The sequence below is a fragment of the Scophthalmus maximus genome, chromosome 19 (genome assembly GCF_022379125.1).
Source record: "Scophthalmus maximus strain ysfricsl-2021 chromosome 19, ASM2237912v1, whole genome shotgun sequence".
NCBI lineage: Eukaryota > Metazoa > Chordata > Actinopteri > Pleuronectiformes > Scophthalmidae > Scophthalmus > Scophthalmus maximus.
The window spans coordinates 1,092,501-1,117,500 of NC_061533.1; the positions used below are offsets into that span (position 1 = coordinate 1,092,501).

Below are 25,000 nucleotides of genomic sequence, written 5' to 3' on the forward strand. Positions count from 1 at the left end.
TCAGTTGTTAGACAAGAAAGGAATTAAATAATCTATAGATTAAAAATTGATCATAAATAATCTGAGACGTTAATTTAATCAGTTTTCTGACATTTGATCAAACAACAAGTTCACACGTCACAGTGACGTCAGAGAGAAGCTGATTCCGCCTCCGATCACCCTGATCGATCTGATCGATCACACTCTTCTTCTCTTCCTCTAACTTCGCTCCGCTCGGTCCACCTGTGGAGCTGGCTGGAGCACGTGACTGAACGCGGAAGCGGAAACGGAGCAGCTATTTGCCAACAGCTGAGCAGCGGAAGAGATCCTCTATGACAGAGATGACCTACTCGCCCAAAAAAGAAAATATAATAATATATTTTATATTAAATATGTAAGAAGTTTGAGCCCGTTAGCTCTTTTTTAATGTTTAACATCTTAGAAATGTTTTTATAATTGAAGTCAATGATGTCCATCATGTTTCTGTTTCTGTCCATGTGTTGTTATGAACACTGAGACAAATGATTGATGAGAAATGAAAACGTGAAGATGTTTCACCACACAAACTGTATATGATGATGAATTACATCACCAATAAATAAATAAAGACTTTGACATTGATTTCAGTTCAGTGATCATCAAAGTTTTTTGTACTTCTTCACATTTGTATTTCGCAAAGACAAAAGAGGAACTTTCACCGGATCCAACACTGATACAACTCATTTGATGGTTGAAGAACCAGTGAACATGAAATATGATCAGAGTATTGAAAAGGTGTCACCAGCGCTACTTCCTCGTGGTTCCTGAAAAGGCCTCCGGAGTGAGAGCTCTCGCCTCTGCGCGCTCTCTGGCGGCAGCTTCAGCTCAGCTAGCAGCGCGAGCTAATCCTGCTAACGGCTAACGGCTAGCGGCTAGTGGCGCTATGATGGCGGAGCTGGTGCAGGGACAGGCCTCGATGAACCAGCCGGGGCTGAAGGCAGACGGCCTGGCCGATGTTTTACAGAGGGCCCGACAGGTAACACTCCACCGGGGCTCAGCACGCACCCGCCCCGAGCCGAACCGGGTCGTTTACATCGAGCCGAAGCACTTTTATTCGAATTCCCCGTGTGGAGCCGCCGCTGCTCCGAACTTCTGCTCCGTCAACACTCGCACACCAACATGCTAACTAGCTCGGGACGCCGCTCGGAGCCGGACCTGTGGCCGGGTCGCTCACTTTGTCCGGCCGGACACGGTCCGGGGGGGGGGTTTGTGGGGAGTTCGTGGAGCTGTCAGCCGGGGGGAGCAGGGGCACCGGGCGGGGGGTTAGCGGCGGTGGGAGCGGGACAGAAGTTTGTCCACACGTGTCACTGAGGCAGGAGACAACCTGTTGGTCTGCGGGACAGACACACGGAGCGAGGACCGAGTGTCCCCAGTGTCCCCCGACCGGTGTGTGTCTGTGGGGGGGGCAGTGTGTTCTGGTGAGTTACAGCCTCGTGCGGTCAACACGAGAGGACGACCCCCCCCCCCCCCCCCCCAATAGGCTGCTGGTGCTGGGAGTTGGTCTGAAAGTATGATGTTATACAACAGAGAGGACAGGAGGTGTGTCTGCTCCGACAGACAGACGGACTGGTCCTCAGACAGACATGTCATCAGACAGACAGGTCCTCAGACAGACACGTCATCAGACAGACGGACTGGTCCTCAGACAGACATGTCATCAGACAGACAGGTCCTCTGACAGACACGTCATCAGACAGACGGACTGGTCCTCAGACAGACATGTCATCAGACAGACAGGTCCTCTGACAGACAGACAGACTGGACAGGTCATCAGACAGACAGACAGGTCCTCTGACAGACACGTCATCAGACAGACGGACTGGTCCTCAGACAGACATGTCATCAGACAGACAGGTCCTCTGACAGACAGACAGACTGGACAGGTCATCAGACAGACAGACTGGTCCTCAGACAGACATGTCATCAGACAGACAGACTGGTCCTCAGACAGACATGTCATCAGACAGACAGGTCCACTGACAGACAGGTCATCAGACAGACAGACTGGTCCTCAGACAGACATGTCATCAGACAGACAGGTCTACTGACAGACAGGTCATCAGACAGACAGACTGGTCCTCAGACAGACATGTCATCAGACAGACGGACTGGTCCTCAGACAGACATGTCATCAGACAGACAGGTCCTCTGACAGACAGACAGACTGGACAGGTCATCAGACAGACAGACAGGTCCTCTGACAGACACGTCATCAGACAGACGGACTGGTCCTCAGACAGACATGTCATCAGACAGACAGGTCCTCTGACAGACAGACAGACTGGACAGGTCATCAGACAGACAGACTGGTCCTCAGACAGACATGTCATCAGACAGACAGACTGGTCCTCAGACAGACATGTCATCAGACAGACAGGTCCACTGACAGACAGGTCATCAGACAGACAGACTGGTCCTCAGACAGACATGTCATCAGACAGACAGGTCTACTGACAGACAGGTCATCAGACAGACAGACTGGTCCTCAGACAGACATGTCATCAGACAGACATGTCCACTGACAGACAGACAGCTCCACTGACAGACAGGTCATCAGACAGACAGGTCATCAGACAGACAGACAGACAGGTCCTCAGACAGACATGTCCACTGACAGACAGGTCATCAGACAGACAGACAGACAGACATGTCCACTGACAGACAGACTGACAAGTCCTCAGAGAGACAGACTGGTCCTCAGATAGACATGTCCACTGACAGACAGACAGCTCCACAGACAGACAGGTCCTCAGACAGACAGACATGCAGCTCCACAGACAGACATGTCCACTGACAGACAGACAGCTCATCAGACAGACAGACAGGTCATCAGACAGACAGACATGTCCACTGACAGACAGGTCATCAGACAGACAGACAGGTCCTCAGACAGACATGTCCACTGACAGACAGACAGGCCATCAGACAGACAGGTCATCAGACAGACAGACTGGTCCTCAGACAGACATGACATCAGACAGACAGACAGGTCCTATGAGAGACATGTCTACCGACAGACAGACAGCTCCACAGACAGACAGGTCATCAGACAGACAGTCAGGTCCACAGACAGACAGACAGACATGTCCACTGAGAGACAGACAGCTCCACGGACAGACAGGTCATCGGACAGACAGACAGGCCATCAGACAGACAGACAGCTCCACAGAGAGACAGGTCCACAGAACGTCAGACAGACAGACAGTCAGCTCCACAGAACGTCAGGCAGACAGCTCCACAGACAGACAGAAAGACAGATCCAGAGACTAAAACTACGACTGAGACTAAAACTACACCTGAGACTAAAACTACACCTGAAACTACTACTACTACAGAGACTAAAACTACACCTGAGACTAAAACTACACCTGAGACTAAAACTACTACTACAGAGACTAAAACTACACCTGAGACTAAAACTACTACTACAGAGACTAAAACTACAACTGAGACTAAAACTACACCTGAAACTACAACTGAGACTAAAACTACACCTGAAACTACTACAGAGACTAAAACTACACCTGAAACTACAACTGAGACTAAAACTACACCTGAAACTACTACAGAGACTGAAACTACACCTGAGACTAAAACTACACCTGAAACTACAACTGAGACTAAAACTACACCTGAAACGAAAACTACAACTAAAACTACACTTGAGACTAAAACTACACTTGAGACTAAAACTACAACTACAGAGACTAAAACTACACCTGAAACTACTACAGAGACTAAAACTACACCTGAGACTAAAACTACTACTACAGAGACTAAAACTACACCTGAGACTAAAACTACACCTGAAACTACTACAGAGACTAAAACTACACCTGAGAATAAAACTACTACTACAGAGACTAAAACTACACCTGAAACTACTACAGAGACTGAAACTACTACAGAGACTAAAACTACACCTGAGACTAAAACTACACCTGAAACTACAACTGAGATTAAAACTACACCTGAAACTACTACAGAGACTAAAACTACACCTGAGACTAAAACTACTACAGAGACTAAAACTACTACAGAGACTAAAACTACACTTGAGACTAAAACTACACCTGAGACTAAAACTACACCTGAAACTACAACTGAGATTAAAACTACAACTGAAACTACTACAGAGACTGAAACTACTACAGAGACTAAAACTACACCTGAAACTACAACTGAGATTAAAACTACACCTGAAACTACAACTGAGATTAAAACTACACTTGAAACTACAACTGAGATTAAAACTACACCTGAAACTACTACAGAGACTAAAACTACACCTGAGACTAAAACTACACCTGAAACTACAACTGAGACTAAAACTACACCTGAAACTAAAACAACACCTGAGACTAAAACTACACCTGAGACTAAAACTACACCTGAGACCAAAACTACACTTGAGACTAAAACTACACTTGAGACTAAAACTACACCAGAGACTGAAACTACACCTGAGACTAAAACTACACCTGAGACTAAAACTACACCTGAAACTATAACTGAGACTAAAACTACACCTGAGACTAAAACTACACTTGAGACTAAAACTACACTTGAGACTAAAACTACACCTGAGACTAAAACCAGTGTATTTGGAACCAGGAATGAGAATCCCCACGCCAAGTTCTGAGGCAAAATGGAACGCAGCATAAAACTAAATCAAAACTACAACTGAGACCAAAACTAGAAAAATAAATATATTAATAATATATTAAATAAAAGTAGGTTTGTACTGAAAAACAAATTTTAAAACCATAATAATGTGAACGAGGCTGAATGTGACACCAGCTGCAGTCGGGTGGTGTCAGTCATTGTGTCATGATGTCTGAGAGCAGGTAACACGTGTGTGTGTGTGTGTGTGTGTGTGTGTGTGTGTGTGTGTGTGTGTGTGTGTGTGTGTGTGTGTGTGTGTGTGTGTGTGTGTGTGTGTGTGTGTGTGTGTGTGTGTGTGTGTGTGTGTGTGTGTGTGTGTGTGTGTGTGTGTGTGCTGATTGCATGTATTGTATCTGCACTGCCTTTATTGCCGCTCTTTTCTCTGCTTCTCTTTATCATGGAGATATTCAAGGCTACTTTCGTGTGTGTGTGTGTGTGCGTGCATGCTTCAGCCAAGGTGAGGTCAGCTTGTAGCTAAAAGCTAATAGCTGTGAATGAGCTGTCTGGCTTTTGAGTCAATAGACAGAAGAGAAAAAACCTGAACAGCTCTGGTTCTGTTGGCTCATGGTGAATTGGTGCATTTGTTCACACTGATGATTTTTAACGGCTCTCAGACCCGTGTGAATGTGGGGTCCAGTTCTGAACCTGCTTCGCCCTGGTGGACAGTGACCGTACTCACGACATCTACATCACTGTCGTCCTCAGACTGTTTATAAAACACGACGAAGTCACCGGCTTCAGAGAATGAAGCTGATGCTCCTGTATTCTGTGTACTGACCAGCAGGGGGCGTCTTTTCTTCTCACTTGATTCATAACTTCAGTTAATATTTTGATGAGGAGTTTATGGTTCAATCTCTAGTTTTATATTAAGTTTGGGAGTGAGCTGGTGTTGGAATGTTACACTAAATGCTCCTGGTCCTCCTTTAACGTTAGCGTTGTCTTTAACGTTTACTATGTAAGATACAGAATTCTACCTGACGACAGCAATGAACTCAACTTTGAGTGGTTATCTTTTTAGGCAGAGTTCCTCTGATCCATGAAGCCTTTGACGGCTGCTGTGAGGTCACACAATGACCACGACATGCTATAATAACCTGAACACAAGTGCACTATGTATTCAGTTGATATACATAATCTCATACGGAGTGTTTTTATTATCAACACATGTACAGGGTGCGTCAACACATTCTACTCAAAAAAACAAAACAATTTTGCGTTATTGACTTCGTCACAGCCCCGTGACTCGGGATTGATTTCACACGTCTTTGCTCGTCTCTGTGGGACTTTGGATTTGGACTCTGTTGATCATGACTGGGACTTGACTAGGGACTTGTTGGTCTCCACTTTTAGTTGGACTTGTTGATCTAGATGTGGGCCCCTGACTTAAGACTAACTGATCCTGACCCGGGACTTGACCTTGGCCTTGATTCGGGACCCGTGGTCTTGGTTTGGGACTTTGGGACAGTTTGGTCTCTTGATGGTTTAACGTCCAGGTGTAACAGCTGGTTTTTTTCCGTCATGTGTTTCAGATCGTGGGTAAAATGGGCGGAGAAGCCATGTCCCACCTCAACAGCTCCTCAGGAAGCGTGGAGCCCTCGCTGTACTACCCTGGCCAGAAACGACCAGGAGAGGACGGAGGTGAGGAAGACCGTAGATTTAAAAACCAGAATGTCTGTTTTTACTTGGCCCACAATAATTCATCTTCCTCTGGACCAGGAACCTTGAGTTAGAATGTACTCACCTGACTTACAACCTCAAATCTGAGTTCAGACCCTCTGCCTGATCTAGAACCTTTGCTGATCTAGAAGCTTTTTCACATCAAGAACCCTTCACTTCACTAGCATGAGTTAGAACATTTTACTCGCCAGAGCAAGAACCTCAAACTAGAGCTGGAACCTTCTACCTGACTGTAAATCTTCTACTTGGCTTCTACTGATTGTAACCATTCAGTTTTAGACAGAACCTCCCACAGGATCAAGAACCTTTAAGCTCAACTAGAACCTCATAGAAACGTGTCACCTAACCTACAACCACGAGCCTTCCAGGATTAAAACTCTTTATATTAAGATTTTATAAAACGTCAATGGAGCAAGTGAATCAGAAAATTCACCTCCAGAACTGGAGCCGTTCTGAAAGTGGGCAGGGTCACTGTTCAGATCTACATCTGCTTTTCCCGACTTTTGTCCCAGTCCGAATGATGATGCTGGTTTTCCAGTGATCTGATTGGTCAGTAGTCTGACTGGTGACTGTCTTTGATATCTTATCTGGAACCTCACCTGCTCCGCAGCAGGTTAGCTGTTCAGCATCAGTTACCATGGTGATTTACACCAGTAAGAAGAAAACCGGCCTCGTAGCACGGAAAACCTTAAATTAAAGCAGAGTTAAACCAGAGTTAAACCGAAGTTAAACCGGAGTTAAACCGGAGTTAAACTGGAGTTAAACCAGAGTTAAACCAGAACCTCTCACATCAGCACAGGTCAAACTGAGGAGCTGCTTCGCTCACGATGAACCTTGACTGAACTCAGTGAAGCTCAGGACGTCTTCTCGTCTTGTAGACAATAAAACACTTTAAACAACCACCACGTCCGGTTTCCTCTACCTGATCTAGTTCAAGTGTCCGAAGCTTCAACAGATCATCAACTTCACTGTAACGTTCACTCTTTTCTCTGTGTATCTCAGTGGGAAACCAGCTCGCTGCAATGGGACATCAGAGGTACATCGCTCACACACACACACACACACACACACACACACACACACACACACACACACACACACACACACACATACACACAAACATACACACACATACATGCACAGCAGGGCTGCACATATAATGACATTCAGCATCATACTCTTGTTTGACAGTGGATAAGTGTTATAGATCTGTCCTCTTACAGTTTGCATCAACATAATCACTTATTGACACATACACACACACGTTGTTATGGCGAGTCTTCATTGTGACTTGTGTGTGTTTTGCAGCAGAGTGATCACAGAGGATTACAAGGTCCCCGACAGGATGGTGGGCTTCAGTAAGTATGACCTCTGAGCTGACAGTCAGTCTTGCTGGTTGTTGTGACAGAACATGTGATCACATGTCACTGTCCTCCGTCTCCACCCCTTCCTCCAGTCATTGGTCGAGGAGGAGAACAGATCACCAGGATCCAGTTGGAGTCCGGCTGCAAGATCCAGATCGCTGCCGGTGAGACTGACGGTCTGTCCACTTCCTGTTCCTCTGTCCACTTCCTGTCCGCCTGTCCACTTCCTGTCCGTCTGTCCACTTCCTGTCCGTCCTCTGCATTATTAATGTCTGTGATTTCTCTGCTGTAGTGTGAATATATTCAGACCTGTGTGTGTGTGTGTGTGTGTGCGTGTGCGTGTGCAGACAGTGGAGGTCTGATGGAGCGGCCATGTTCTCTGACTGGAACTCCGGAGAGCATCGAGTGAGTCTCTCACCACCTCGTAATTTCACTGCCCCCCCCCCGCCTGCTGCTAACTCCTCTTCCTGTGTGTATCTGTGTGTTCACAGGCAGGCCAAGAGGCTGTTGGTCCAGATCGTGGACCGCTGTAGGAATGGTCCGGGTTTCCATAGCGATGGGGAGGGCGGAGCCTCTGTGCAGGAGATGCTGATCCCGGCGAGCAAGGTGGGGCTGGTGATTGGCCGCGGAGGAGACACCATCAAACAGCTGCAGGTAAAAGTGTCTGACAGGAACACAGCGACGCCCACCGAGAGGGATCTGTCGCTTTGAGTGTCTCTGACTGTGTGTGTGTGTGTCAGGAGCGAGCAGGAGTGAAGATGATGATGATCCAGGACGGTCCGATGCCGACGGGAGCCGACAAACCTCTTCGTATCTCCGGTGACCCGTACAAAGTGCAGGTAGAGTTTCATTGAAACCTCTTCGCAAGCAAACATTTGCCCGTTCAAGTCCTTCCACTGTCTTGGACAAACCTCCTCAACAAAGAGACACACGCACACACGTAAACTTGAACTGTTGAAGAAAAAACAGTCAGACAGGAATGCCATTGGCAAAGCTACACCAAGTGGTTGTGCTAACTGGGGCTAACTAGCTAGCTAGCATCCAACTTCCTTGTTCACTTCCTGCCGGATACTCTCCTTCTTCACCCGGTGATCCTCCATTCGTCTGACGGCAGTGACGGAGGGACTGCGCCCCTCGTTGCTAGCTCATTAGCTTCATCAGCGCCTCATAGTAAATCCTTGATGAGATTCACTCCACATCTGACACGACTCTGTTCCCTCCCCCGCCTGCAGGCGGCCAGGGAGCTGGTGTTGGAGGTGATCAGGGAGAAGGACGGAGACTTCAGGGCAGGACGTAACGACTTCAGCGCCCGACTGGGAGGAGCCAATCTGGACGTATGACTGACACGCACGCGCGCGCACACACTTTTCATCACTAGCCCCATAATAATGAAAGTCCTCTGACTTTTTCCAGGTTCCAGTTCCCAGGTTTGCTGTCGGTATTGTGATCGGCAGAAATGGAGAAATGATCAAGAAGATCCAGAACGATGCAGGGGTCCGAATCCAGTTTAAAGCAGGTTAGTTTACACTAGTATAATCCAGTTTACAACCGAATAATCCAGTTTAAATCAGGTCTGTTTACACCAGTATAATCCAGTTTAAAGCAGGTGTGTTGACACCAGTATAATCCAGTTTACAACAAGTCTTTATACCAGTATAATCCAGTTCAAATCAGGTCTGTTTACACCAGTATAATCCAGTTTACAACACGTCTTTACACCAGTATAATCCAGTTTACAACAAGTCTTTACACCATTATAATCCAGTTTAAATCAGGTCTGTTTACACCAGTATAATCCAGTTTAAATCAGGTCTGTTAACACCAGTATGATCCAGTTTACAACAGGTCTTTACACCAGTATAATCCAGTTCTAAACAGGTCAGTTTACACCAGTATAATCCAGTTTACAACAGGTCTTTACACCAGTATAATCCAGTTTACAACAGCCCTTACACCAGTATAATCCAGTTTTCAACAGGTCTTTACACCAGTATAATCCTGTTCTAAACAGGTCAGTTTACACCAGTATAATCCAGTTTACAACAGGTCTTGACACCAGTATAATCCAGTTTACAACAGCCCTTACACCAGTATAATCCAGTTTTCAACAGGTCTTTACACCAGTATAATCCAGTTTACAACAGGTCTTTACACCAGTATAATCCATTTTACAACAGGTCTTGACACCAGTATAATCCAGTTTACAACAGCCCTTACACCAGTATAATCCAGTTTTCAACACGTCTTGACACCAGTATAATCCAGTTTACAACAGGTCTTTACACCAGTATAATCCAGTTTACAACAGGTCTTGACACCAGTATTATCCAGTTTACAACAGGTCTTGACACCAGTATAATCCAGTTTACAACAGGTCTTGACACCAGTATAATCCAGTTTTCAACAGGTCTTGACACCAGTATAATCCAGTTTTCAACAGGTCTTGACACCAGTATAATCCAGTTTACAACAGGTCTTGACACCAGTATAATCCAGTTCTAAACAGGTCAGTTTACACCAGTATAATCCAGTTATCAACAGGTCTTTACAACAGTATAATCCAGTTTTCAACAGGTCTTGACACCAGTATAATCCAGTTTTCAACAGGTCTTTACACCAGTATAATCCAGTTTACAACAGGTCTTGACACCAGTATAATCCAGTTTACAACAGGTCTTTACACCAGTATAATCCAGTTTACAACAGGTCTTGACACCAGTATAATCCAGTTTACAACAGGTCTTTACACCAGTATAATCCAGTTTAAAACAGGTCTTTACACCAGTATAATCCAGTTTACAACAGGTCTTGACACCAGTATAATCCAGTTTACAACAGGTCTTTACACCAGTATAATCCAGTTTACAACTGTTCTTGACACCAGTATAATCCAGTTTACAACAGGTCTTTACACCAGTATAATCCAGTTCGGTTTTCATCTGGATTCTAAATTTCAATCTGTTTATGACAGGGTGTTGACCCTATGACCTCTGACCTTTTGTCTGTCTGTTCGTCCTCCAAGATGATGGCATCAGTCCCGAGCGCGTTGCCATGGTGATGGGACAACCAGACCGCTGTCAGCACGCTGTCCACCTCATCAATGAGCTCATCCAGACCGCACAGGTAACACACACACACACACACACACACACACACACACACACACACATTATGAACATCTTTCTCTTCTCTTTAGGAGCGCGATGGCTTTGGCTCGGCCCTGCGGAGCGGGAGGGTCAGAGGCCGCAGTGATTGGACGATGGGCTCTCCAGGTCCACTACAGGAAGTGACTTACACCATCCCCGCTGACAAGTGTGGCCTGGTCATCGGCAAAGGTGGGAGGAGCCGAACACCAGACAAATTATCACATTCATACCCATCTTTGAGCCTTTAGAAAAGGGCTATATAAATATGAAGTATTTTTATTATTATAAAACGGCCCGCCTCCCTCGCCCCCTCAGACCCAGCCCAGTTTGTAGCATTTTTCTAAATGATGCAGTGGGTGGAGTCAGAGCTGGGGGTGGAGTCACACTTTGATGTGTGACGTGTGCAAACACTTTGTGAAACGAGACAGAAATGCAGAGAACTGCATGTTTGTCTCAGAAACGCAAGAAGATACGACATGAAAATGTTCCTCACTGGTTGTTGAGTTGAAACTCTTTATTTATGTGAAGTATTATGAAGAAAATCTAAATCTTTCTCAGATCATAGTCTTACCTCATGGTGAGTCACACAACAAACATGTGCTGCTTCCTCTCAATCAAACATGACAAGTCATCGGTTTAAACTGTGTCAACATGTCAAATCAAACTGGAGTTAAGAATCTTGTTGAATAATGACACCTGTTGTATTCATCATGTAATATCACACACACGGTGGTTTTTATTATTAAAATCATCTTTGAAAACTGAAACTGGATTCTGACAAGAGGCCGAGAGCTCAGCCGCCGCTTCACTCTCCATTCAGAAACCACTTAGCCATTGTGTGTGTGTGTGTGTGTGTGTGTGTGTGTGTGTGTGTGTGTGTGTGTGTGTGTGTGTGTGTGTGTGTGTGTGTGTGTGTGTGTGTGTGTGTGTGTGTGTGTGTGTGTGTGTGTGTGTGTGTGTGTGTGTGTGTGTGTGTGTGTGTGTGTGTGTGTGTGTTTGTTTTTTGGAGGTCAAGAGGGTCGAGCAGCAGCTTCTAAAATAAAAGCAGAAATGCAAAAAAGATGTCAAGTACCCAACGTTTAGTCACCATATGGTGCGTGTGGGTGTGTCTGAAGCCCGTTGTGAAACACAATCCTTCTTAATTTGGTGGCATCAGATGCAGGGCTGCAACTACCCATTATTTTCACTAACGATTATTTTCTTAATTAATCAATTCGTTTTTTAGCCCAAACACCAAAGATATTCAGTTCACTGTCACAGTGGTGCAAAGAAACCAGAACATATTTACATGTAAGAACCTGAAATCAGAGAATTTTTACTTTTTTTCCCATTAAAACTACTTGAACTGATTAATGGATTATCAAATTAGTCGAGGATTAATTAAGTAGTCGATTACTAATGGATGAACTGTTGCAGCTCTAGTCAGATCCAGTTCTAAAAACAACTCAAAAGAAACGCCAACATGAATGAGTTTTCCTTCTGTCAGACAAATCAGGTTTCTCTTCTCAATTCTCACATTCAACTGTTAGTTGCTTTTTTTTTATTCCTCATCCTACGAAACACAGTGGTTAAATATGTGTGTGTGTGTGTGTGTGTGTGTAGGAGGGGAGACCATTAAGAGTATCAACCAGCAGTCTGGAGCCCACGTGGAGCTGCAGAGGAACCCTCCCCCCTCCACCGACCCTAACACCCGGGTCTTCACCATCAGAGGCACCGCCCAGCAGATGGACCTGGCTCGTCAGCTCATAGACGACAAGATTGGGGTACGCGAAACAAACGCACCCCCATACAGTCAGTGTTGAGTGAACTTCAGTGATCACCACAAACACGCACACAGGAAAAAATTAAACCTCAAGCACATTTAGTTCTCACTGATTTTATGGTCTTTACACAGAGATACAGAAGATATGTGTATATATATATACTGTATATATTTATATATATGTGTGTGTGTGTGTGTGTGGGTGTGTGTGTATATATATATATATATATATATATACATTTGATTGGATTTGTATCTTTATTTGGAACAATTTAAAATAAATAATAACAAAAAGAGCAAAAAAAAAAAATGAATAACAACAAAACAAATTCCAACACAATGTACACATATATATATATATATGTATACACAAATATATATATGTATATATGTGAGTGTGTATGAGTATATTTGTGTGTGTGTGTATATATATATATATATATATCTGCTGTATAGGACTGAATGATCCTGTGAGATGAAGTGTTTCAGGAGACATTAATAATTGACGTCTGTCTCCTTCAGGGCTCAGGGATCATGAGCAACGGAGGCTTTGGCTTCAGTCCCTTCACCCAGGGCCCCGCGACGCACCAGAAGTAAGACTCACACCGGATCATCTGCTCAGCGTCTAACCTCATTCTGATTATCTCTAAAATATCGACACACGTCGTCACGTGTCCCCTCAGGTGTGAACAGGAAGTAGATCGTCTCCTCTGGAGGAGGAACAGTCAGAGCAGGAAGTGTTACTGACAGGAAGTGTTAGAAACGTTGAGTCGTGACTGATGAGAACCAATCAGAGAAGAGAACGTCTGCGTCATCGCTTACAAACTGAAACACGACCCTGGAGTCGGGAGGATGTCAGGCGTAACCATAGAGACAGTGATACGTTTTCACAATAAAAGTTGGTCGTGTGGACGGAACCTCGATGCAGGCGTCTCTTTTGTGTCCAAACAGGAAGTGATGTAACTGATGTAACTGTTGTGTGTCTGTGTGTAGCTGTGGCAGTGGTCAGACCTTCCTGACTGGAGTCTGGGGAAACACCTACCAGACGAGCTGGCAGAACCCTGGACAACAAGACCCTGGTAACGCACGCACGGACGGACGGACGCACGCACGCACGCACACGCGCAGGCAGGCAGGCAGGCTGTAGACTCAGTTTAATCACATTGTGTGTGTGTGTGCGTGCGTGCGTGCGTGCGTGCGTGCGTGCGTGCGTGTGTGTGTGTGTGTGTTGTAGGTCAACAGAACCAGCCTCAGAGCCTGATGACGGACTACAACAAGGCGTGGGAGGACTACTACAAGAAACAGAGTAGGACACTCAGTCACAGTGAGGAGGAGGAACATGGAGCTTCACCACACAACAAACACACAAGTGTAGCTCAGACGTACAACAACGAGCGAGAGGCTGCAACATGTAGATCCATGAATTCTTTTCTGTGAAATCATCAACATGTTGAAGAAATTAGATCAAACATCCCTGGCTCCGCCCCTTTGTCCAGATTCTTTCTTGCTCCATGTTCCATCCTCCTGCCAAGTTCACTGGATATCTGTTGAGGAGCTTGTCATCCTACAAACACACAGACAGACACACAGACAGACCTACAGACAGACAGGTGAGACAGGCAGGCAGACAGACAGACAGACAGACGGACGGACGGACGGACAGACATGCAGTAACACAGACAGAAAGACTGACAGACGGACAGGTGAGACAGACAGACAGATAGATAGATAGACAGACCTACAGACAGACACGCAGACACACAGACAGACGGACAGGCAGGCAGACAGACAGACAGACAGATGAGACAGACAGACAGACACAGACACACGGACAGGTGAGACAGATAGATAGACAGACCTACAGAGAGACCTACAGACAGACAGAGAGGTGAGACAGATGGACAGACCTACAGGAGTAAGAACACCTCCTTTGTGAAGGTCGTGATTCAGAGTGATCACCTTCTGTAGACCTAGACGTCTGTAAACATCTGTAAACATCAGTGAACACTCAGTAAACATCAGTTAACATCTGTAAACACTCGATAAACCTCAGTAAACATCTGTAAACATCAGTTCACATCTGTAAACACTCGATAAACACTCAGTTAACATCTGTAAACACTCAGTTAACATCTGTAAACACTCGATAAACACTCAGTTAACATCTGTAAACACTCGATAAACACTCAGTTAACATCTGTAAACACTCAGTAAACATCAGTTAACACTCAGTAAACACTCAGTAAACATCAGTTAACACTCAGTAAACATCAGTTAACACTCAGTAAACATCTGTAAACATCAGTTGACATCTGTAAACACTCAGTTAACATCTGTAAACACTCAGTTAACATCTGTAAACACTCAGAAAACATCAGTTAACACTCAGTAAACATCCGTTAACACTCAGTAAACATCTGTAAACATCAGTTGACATTTGTAAACACTCAGTTAACATCTGTAAACACTCAGTAAACATCTGTTAACACTCAGTAAACATCTGTAAACATCAGTTGACATTTGTAAACACTCAGTTAACATCTGTAAACACTCAGTTAACATCTGTAAACACTCAGTAAACATCTGTAAACACTCTGTAAACACTCAGTAAACATCTGTTAACACTCAGTAAACATCAGTTAACACTCAGTAAACATCTGTAAACATCAGTTGACATCTGTAAACATCAGTTGACATTTGTAAACACTCAGTTAACATCTGTAAACACTCAGTTAACATCTGTAAACACTCAGTAAACATCTGTAAACACTCTGTAAACACTCAGTAAACATCTGTTAACACTCAGTAAACATCAGTTAACACTCAGTAAACATCTGTAAACATCAGTTGACATCTGTAAACATCAGTTGACATTTGTAAACACTCAGTTAACATCTGTAAACACTCAGTTAACATCTGTAAACACTCAGTAAACATCTGTAAACACTCTGTAAACACTCAGTAAACATCTGTTAACACTCAGTAAACATCAGTTAACACTCAGTAAACATCTGTAAACATCAGTTGACATCTGTAAACATCAGTTGACATTTGTAAACACTCAGTTAACATCTGTAAACACTCAGTTAACATCTGTAAACACTCAGTAAACATCTGTAAACACTCTGTAAACACTCAGTAAACATCAGTAAACACTCAGTAAACATCTGTAAACACTCAGTAAACATCTGTAAACATCAGTGGACATCTGTAAACATCAGTTGACATTTGTAAACACTCAGTTAACATCTGTAAACACTCAGTTAACATCTGTAAACACTCAGTAAACATCTGTAAACACTCTGTAAACACTCAGTAAACATCTGTTAACACTCAGTAAACATCAGTTAACACTCAGTAAACATCTGTAAACATCAGTTGACATCTGTAAACATCAGTTGACATTTGTAAACACTCAGTTAACATCTGTAAACACTCAGTTAACATCTGTAAACACTCAGTAAACATCTGTAAACACTCTGTAAACACTCAGTAAACATCAGTAAACACTCAGTAAACATCTGTAAACACTCAGTAAACATCTGTAAACGTCAGTGGACATCTGTAAACATCAGTGGACATCTGTAAACATCAGTGGACATCTGTAAACTCTGAAGCTTGTTGTTGATGTGTAATTGATGGAGCTGAACTTCAAAGTTCAACATATGTTTCTCTGCAGGTCAGTCGTCTCAGCAGAGTTCAGTGCCAGACTACACTGCAGCGTTAGCAGAATACTACAGACAGCAGCCCTACCTGTGGAACGCCGCCCAGATACAGGTAACACACAGGAAACTTCAGGGGCGGGTGGTAACACAACCAAGTGGATCAGGGTCTTAAAGTCAGTCAGTTGGACTGTATTCATTTTTTCATTCTTTCCTGCTGTTATATTGTAACATCCACTCTGAAAGATCCACAGACTGAAAACATCCGTCAACCCCACAGCTTCACATTCAATTCAATTCAATTTGTATAGCACCAAATCACAGCATACATAACATACATCCAATATCCAGCGGAACATAACCGTCTGATTCTGTCTGGCCAATGTGACGAATGTCAATTTATCACTGTACTTGGAAAGTCATTGTCCTTTACTTCATGAAATCCGAAGCCATGTCCCAGTTTTGGGGCCACAACCTTCAGAGGAAGCAGCCGCTCAGACCACAACGGGTCACCGGCTTGCCCCACCCCCTTACCGACGCAGCGTTAGCTACTGTGTCGTGAAAACATTGATGCAGTGGAATCAGGAACAAGGAGACCATGGACGTCTTCAGCAGAAGAATCTATTACAGGAGCTCAATATGTTGAGTTACAGAGATCAACAGGTGGTCGCTGCATGGTGTCTCTCTGTTAACTCTCAGAATGATGTCGTCATCAAACTGTCTCCATAGAAATGCTCTGTAACTGTACATTTAGGACAGAGGACCAACTTTATAACCACAAGTCAGGACACAACTCCTACACTTTGAGCTGCTTCACTTACTGCAACTCGTCCGCTCGCATAGCAAAAAATCATTTATGTAATTTAACATGTAAATATTTTAACAAAGAATTTGGGTCGTCAGTCTCCTTGTTTTTTTTTAAGATTTGTACCGCCGGCTATTCGATTGAGCTGAAGCCTCATGCTGACATTTAAAAAATGTAGTTTGAGGACGTCCCGGTCGCGCTGCTGTGACGCAGTCGGTCTTGAGCTGCGGACTCTGGAGCATGTGGCCCCTGAGTTCGGACGCAGGTTACGAGGTTTTACAAAGCTCTTGTCTCTTATTTGTTGGGCTGACGATGTCATTTCCTGTCTCTCCAGGATCACTAGAGGCTCCTCCCTCTCTCTGGTGCAGGCCTCGGACGGTCGTCGGTGGCAACCGAAATCGGGGTTTCCTAGCAACGCTCCGCCGCTTCCTCCTTCCTTTTGTAGAGAAAAACTAAGGATTAACTGAAAAAAATCACAAACTCTTTTCTTTCTGTTTTTTAACATCACAAAGTTGATATTTTGTCAGGCAGATTTTTTTGGACGAGCCTCTGGTCTCTCCAGTGTAGACCTGGTTTTTCTTTTAGTTTTTTTATCAAACTTGAACTTAAAGATGTATCAGTGTGGCTTTGAACAAAAAACAAATCCAGTATAATCTATATTTTGTCTAGTTTTATTTTCCAATAAGAAAAACGGTATAAGGCTTAGCAGTCTTGAGTAAGAAAATCAGATTTATTATTATTATTTTGTTCATGATGTTTTAAAGCATGCATCAGATTGTGTGTTGACTCTCAGTTATTTTTTTTTTATTTGGGCATAGAAATATTTTAATAGCGTCGGATGGAAATGTAACGTTTTACAGTCGGAGACAAAACTGTTTTTTGTACTAAATTTGTGCTCGCTGGGTCTCGTTTGTTCGCAATCTAATTTTACCTGTTCAGTCGCCATCTTGGAGGTGCAACGCCGCGTTTATTGTTTTCTGTTTGGTTTGACGATAGTTCTTATTCCTGTATCTCTAGTGATTCTTTAGTTTTTATGATGTGATGATGAATAAATGACGATTTATATTGCGTTGCCTAAAGCCAGATCTCTCTGTGGTCAAACACTTTGTGTCCACAGGGTCGAACGTCCCACCGACGCCGTGTTTTCCGCCGCGATTTCATTTCAAAAAAGCGGGAAAAAACTATTTTCTTACAGAGTGAAACTTTATTATTGTTGTTGTTGTAACGTAACTCTGCATTTCTACTTTCGTGATTTGTTTGAAGTGTTATGAACTGAGCAATGAAGTTCTCGATTCTATCGGCGATGCGTTCGCCGAATGCGCCAGTTAGCTAAAGTGTGTGTGTGTGTGTGTGTGTGTGTGTGTGTGTGTGTGTGTGTGTGTGTGTGTGTGTGTGTGTGTGTGTGTGTGTGTGTGTGTGTGTGTGTGTGTGTGTGTGTGTGTGTGTGTGTGTGTGTGTGTGTGTGTGTGTGTGTGTGTGTGTGTGTGTGTGTGTGTGTGCGTGCGTGCGTGCGTGCGTGCGTGCGTGCGTGCGTGCGTGCGTGTGCGCGAGCGAGATTAAAAGTGGCGGTTAAGTGAAAGTCTCTGAACCTTTGTACGTGTCGGTGAGAGAATGGAAAGTTAGTTGACAGTTGGTATTTTCCACTGAATTGCGTGTTACTCATTTTTTGTGGCTGAACAGTTTGTTAGCTGGATGTGAGTGAAGTTTACCTCGCCTCGTGCTGAACTCACGTTATATCACATCTACAGCTGAGTGAGAACGTTGGCGTGAACAGAACTGCGACTTATTATTTCTCTTATCGATTGATCGGCTGATCAGGAAATTGAGAAGAAGTCGTTTTGATTTTTTTTTCCCGAAACCCAGAGATATTCAGTTTTTACGTACAAATACACAAGTGGAGCTCGACCAACTTATATTTGACAATTTTCTCAAAACAAAGTATTCCCCCAAAAGAAATGGATTAGCAAAACCGTTTACACGTCGGCCATTTTGATCAAAACAATGAACAGCAAACCATCGACACCCACTTCCTCACCGTTGAACGTTCTTTATGTGATTAATATCCATGGAGCTGCTGCGGCTGTACGAGGGTGTGATTTGTTGAATAGTGCGTCGGCGTTCTCAGATTCTGCCGACATGTTTAAATGTTGGTTAGCTGTACAAAGTGTGCGCTTAACGTCGCTGAATGTTCATTAGCTTCACGTCGCGTGAACATGTCGTCTGATGCTGATCCAGCTTCGTAAACTGGTGCGTCATTTCAGAAATTCCCCCAAAACATTTCGGAGCTACGTTGTAGTGGACGACAAGACGAGCTGCAGTGTGTGTGTGTGTGTGTGTGTGTGTGTGTGTGTGTGTGTGTGTGTGTGTGTGTGTGTGTGTGTGTGTGTGTGTGTGTGTGTGTGTGTGTGTGTGTGTGTGTGTGTGTGTGTGTGTGTGTGTGTGTGTGTGTGTCAGCTGACTGGTGTCCGACCACAGAGAGGTTCTGTCTGGCGTCGCAGGGGATCTGGCCGTTGTTGAGTTGAATATTGAGTCCGTGGTTCTGCTTCTTGTACGTGTGACGATGATGATGATAATAATAACGATGATGATGATAATAATGAGTTCTCCTGTACAGGGGGTCTATTTAAATCTGTTAATCCAGTTATGAATATTGAGTTTGTCGATAAGATAATATGCTTTGTGTAAATTTCCACTCTGGCGGGTGCTCCACAGTACAAACTGTACTTTGTTGATATTGTTTAATTCACATGTTTCTAACCGATCTGCAACGAGAAGCTGAGTGTTCATGTTCTCAAGACTGCTAGGCTCACTGGCCCGTCACCGCCTGGCGTCCCGGGACGGTCCACACGTCGCATCGGACCAGGACCTGATTACTGTCGCAGGCGTGTTGGACCGTCCCGGGGGACGAGCCGCAGTGACGGGTTCACATCCCCGAGTCATTCAAGACTTTCCGGGACTGGACGGTCGCCTGGTTCCACGCCTGGTCCCACGCCTGGTTCCAGACCTGGTCCCACGCCTGGTTCCAGACCTGGTCCCACGCCTGGTTCCAGACCTGGTTCCAGACCTGGTTCCAGACCTGGTTCCAGACCTGGTCCCACGCCTGGTTCCACGCCTGGTTCCAGACCTGGTCCCTGCCCGTCCAGTTCCGTGTAGATCTTGTAGCCCCGCCCCTCGGCATGAAGGGGGCGGGGCCCGGGAGCTTTTTGGTTTCATGGTTTCTGTTGTTTTTCTAACGGACCGACGTCCGAACTGTAACCTGCAGATTTTTCTATTAGATTCTATGACAGATAGTCAAGTGTGAACCCGAGGCCACGAGACTGTCGCTGGCTGAGGAAGAGGAGGAGGAGGATGATGAGGATGATGATTAACACGAGGGCTAATAAACAGGCTCCTTCTTTCTGACTCTGTGTTTCTATCTGATTCAGATTCTGTCACATCAGGTCCTTAGAAGTACAGTGAGACCAACGAGTGTGTGTGAGAACAGCATCTTTTCATGTCCTGACATGATAAGTGGGATTTATCATTTATTCATGTTCCCAGAGCGGAGACAGATGGTCTGACTGACGGTGTGATGTCATCTGTCCTTAAAACATTACTGTAATCACACACACACACACACACACACACACCTCCAGGGATCGATGAAGCGGCTCTGAGGAAGACGAGCTGTCAGAGGAAGTCAGTCAGCAGCTGCTTAGCTTAGCTTAGCTTAGCTTAGCATAACGACTGATTCACAAGTCGCCTCTCAAACAAACTGCAGAGTCAAAATGAATCAGTCGATTTCCACTCAAAACAATAACATGACACAAAACTAAGGAAATGTGTGAGCAACATGTGTTGCCACGGTAACAACGTGACATTGAAAGAATAACATTTGAAACCAAAATTGTCTGAGTCGAACACACATGTAAATATGTGTGTGTGTATGATACCTCAGATGTGGTTATCAAACCCTTATGACACAGAAATGTAACTGAGTCTTGATATTTTACTGTTTGACCCTTAACTTCATTTTAAATAAAAGAAAAATACTAGATGAATAAAACTAAAGATATATTAAACAATCATTTAATGAAACGATATATAAAACTAGAGATATATATAGAAGTTGAATTAAGAAACTTCTTTTCTTTTCTGCATCTTTTATTCTGTAAAATTGGTTTTTAAACCAGTGAAACAAACAGATAATAAAATCTGTGAAAGAAGAAAACTGTCAAACTCATAAAATAAGGAAAATAAAAAGATTGAAAACTTAGAACATAAAATATAAAAGTAGGACAGACAGACAGACAGTAGGACAGACAGACAGTAGGACAGACAGAGAAAGACAGTAGGACAGACAGGCAGTAGGACAGACAGAGAGACAGTAGGACAGACAGAGAGACAGTAGGACAGACAGGCAGTAGGACAGACAGAGAAAGACAGTAGGACAGACAGGCAGTAGGACAGACAGAGAGACAGTAGGACAGACAGGCAGTAGGACAGACAGAGAAAGACAGTAGGACAGACAGGCAGTAGGACGGACAGAGAGACAGTAGGACAGACAGAGAAAGACAGTAGGACAGACAGGCAGTAGGACAGACAGAGAGACAGTAGGACAGACAGGCAGTAGGACGGACAGAGAGACAGTAGGACAGACAGAGAAAGACAGTAGGACAGACAGAGAAAGACAGTAGGACAGACAGGCAGTAGGACAGACAGAGAGACAGTAGGACAGACAGGCAGTAGGACGGACAGAGAGACAGTAGGACAGACAGAGAAAGACAGTAGGACAGACAGGCAGTAGGACAGACAGAGAGACAGTAGGACAGACAGAGAAAGACAGTAGGACAGACAGGCAGTAGGACGGACAGAGAGACAGTAGGACAGACAGAGAGACAGTAGGACAGACAGGCAATAAGACAGAGAGAGAGACAGAGACAGTAGGAAAGACAGACTGTAGGACAGACAGAGAGACAGTAGGACAGACAGTAGGTCAGAGACTGTAAGACAGACAGTAGGACAGACAGACAGACAGTAGGAAAGACTGACAGACAGACAGTAGGACAGAGAGACAGTAGGACAGACAGACTGTAGGACAGACAAACAGTAGGACAGACAGACAGTAGGACTGACAGACAGAGAGTAGGACAGAGACTGTAGGACAGACAGACAGTAGGACAGAGACTCTAGGACAGACAGAAAGTAGGGCAGACAGACTGTAGGGCAGACAGTAGGACAGACAGACAGACAGACAGTAGGACAGAAAGACAGACAGTAGGACAGAGACTGTAGGACAGACAGACAGTAGGAAAGACTGACAGACAGACAGTAGGACAGAGAGACAGTAGGACAGAGAGACAGTAGGACAGACAGACAGAGTAGGACAGAGACTGTAGGACAGACAGACAGTAGGACAGACAGACAGAGAGACAGTAGAACAGACAGACAGAGAGTAGGACAGAGACTGTAAGACAGACAGACAGTAGGACAGACAGACTGTAGGACAGACAGACAGACAGTAGGACAGAGAGACAGTAGGACAGAGAGATAGACAGACTGTAGGACAGAGACTGTAGGACAGACAGACATAGAGACAGACAGACAGACTGTAGGACAGACAGACAGACTGTAGGACAGACAGTATGACTGTGACAGAAATGCGTGGTAAATAGCAGTGCTGTATGAATGTGTGTGAATGGGTGAATATGACTTTCCTGTAAAGCGCTTTGAGTCTATATGACTAGAAAGGAGCTATATAAATACAGTCCATTTAGTCCATTTACAGACAGACAGACAGAGACAGACCGACTCTAGGACAGAGACAGTAGGACAGACAGACAGACAGTAGGACAGAGACTGTAGGACAGACAGAGAGACAGACTGTAGGACAGAGACTGTAGGACAGACAGACAGACAGTAGGACAGACAGACAGTAGGACAGAGACTGTAAGACAGACAGACAGAGAGACAGACTGTAGGACAGAGACTGTAGGACAGACAGACAGACAGTAGGACAGAGACTGTAGGACAGACTGTAGGACAGAGACTGTAGGACAGACAGACAGACAGTAGGACAGACAGACAGTAGGAAAGAGACTGTAAGACAGACAGACAGAGAGACAGACTGTAGGACAGAGACTGTAGGACAGACAGACAGACAGTAGGACAGAGACTGTAGGACAGACAGTAGGACAGAGACTGTAAGACAGACAGACAGAGAGACAGACAGACAGTAGGACAGAGACTGTAGGACAGACAGACAGACAGTAGGACAGAGACTGTAGGACAGAGACTGTAGGACAGAGACTGTAGGACAGAGACTGTAGGACAGACAGAGAGACAGTAGGACAGAGACTGTAGGACAGAGACAGTAGGACAGACAGAAGGACAGAGACTGTAGGACAGACAGAAGGACAGAGACTGTAGGACAGACAGAGAGACTGTAGGACAGACAGTAGGACAGAGACTGTAAGACAGAGAGACAGACAGACAGACTGTAGGACAGAGACAGTAGGACAGACAGACAGACAGTAGGACAGAGAGACAGACAGACTGTAGGACAGAGACTGTAGGACAGACAGACAGAGAGACAGACAGACAGAGAGACAGTAGGACAGACTGTAGGACAGACAGACAGAGAGACAGTAGGACAGACAGAGAGACAGTAGGACAGAGACTGTAGGACAGAGAGACAGTAGGACAGAGACAGTAGGACAGACAGACAGAGAGACAGTAGGACAGAGACTGTAGGACAGAGAGACAGACAGACAGAGAGACAGACAGACAGAGAGTCAGTAGGACAGAGACAGTAGGACAGACAGACAGAGAGACAGACAGACAGAGAGACAGACAGACAGAGAGTCAGTAGGACAGAGACAGTAGGACAGACAGACAGAGAGACAGACAGACAGAGAGTCAGTAGGACAGAGACTGTAGGACAGACAGACAGAGAGACAGACAGACAGAGAGACAGTAGGACAGAGAGACAGACAGACAGAGAGACAGTAGGACAGAGACAGTAGGACAGAGACAGTAGGACAGAGACAGTAGGACAGACAGACAGAGAGACAGACAGACAGAGAGTCAGTAGGACAGAGACTGTAGGACAGACAGACAGAGAGACAGACAGACAGAGAGACAGTAGGACAGAGAGACAGAGAGACAGTAGGACAGAGACAGTAGGACAGAGACAGTAGGACAGAGACAGTAGGACAGAGACAGTAGGACAGTCTGATTGGTTCTGCATTGTTAGTTGATTGAAGGAAAAAGTTAATGATTAAAAACATCATGACACGAATGAAGAGACGAGAGATGAGAGGAGACAGGAAACTGATGTTACTGTGTGTGTGTGTGTGTGTGTGTGTGTGTGTGTGTGTGTGTGTGTGTGTGTGTGTGTGTGTGTGTTGTGGCGCAGCGCAGAACAGAGTGCTGGTGGTCATAAAGTACAGGAAAGAGCTCGGTAAGTACAGATGAACAGTGTGTGTGTGTGTGTGTGTGTCAGCCCTGATTAAACATTAAAGTAATGGTGACTGGGATCGAGTCCAAATCTTTTCCCATGATGCACCGGGGCCGACGAGGGGCCATAAACCGTCTGATTCAACCACAGAGGTCAGAGGTCAGTTCCTGAATCCTTCACTCGTCATGTTTCAAAATGTTGAAATACACTTATGATTTGATGTGACGCTAATTTGTGTCTGTACAACACATTCATACACACACACACACACACACACACTCACACACTCACACACCAGGACTCAACCACTGTAATAATTCACTAATAATTCAATTTTTTTATTTAATTTCAAACAAATGTAATTATTGTTACTGTCTGTGTGAACAGTGTTTATTTTTTATATTTCATATCTGTTGCTTTTTTATATTCTGCTCCACATTATTATTATTGTTATTGTTATTGT

The 25,000-nt window shown here is 44.7% G+C and overlaps 1 protein-coding gene across 8 annotated transcripts; it reads left to right on the forward strand.

The window, feature by feature from the left end:
• The first annotated feature begins 835 nt into the window (after positions 1-835).
• LOC118313842 (far upstream element-binding protein 3) lies at positions 836-20,501 on the forward strand. 8 transcript variants are annotated; one of them, XM_047329147.1, is made up of 19 exons: positions 836-994; positions 6,213-6,321; positions 7,363-7,396; positions 7,669-7,718; positions 7,817-7,900; positions 8,072-8,129; positions 8,216-8,378; positions 8,465-8,563; positions 8,957-9,058; positions 9,138-9,240; positions 10,747-10,847; positions 10,921-11,059; positions 12,473-12,633; positions 13,155-13,225; positions 13,626-13,711; positions 13,867-13,956; positions 14,129-14,242; positions 16,312-16,409; positions 17,434-20,501. In XM_047329147.1, the coding sequence occupies exons 1-19, from the start codon at positions 902-904 to the stop codon at positions 17,440-17,442; spliced, it is 1,764 nt and encodes a 587-aa protein (XP_047185103.1). In that variant the 5' UTR covers positions 836-901; the 3' UTR covers positions 17,443-20,501. The 8 variants fall into 8 exon arrangements, with proteins under 8 accessions (XP_047185103.1, XP_047185105.1, XP_047185104.1 ...); XM_047329149.1 differs by having other exon boundaries at positions 7,817-7,888; XM_047329148.1 differs by having other exon boundaries at positions 7,672-7,718.
• The last annotated feature ends 4,499 nt before the right edge of the window (positions 20,502-25,000 follow it).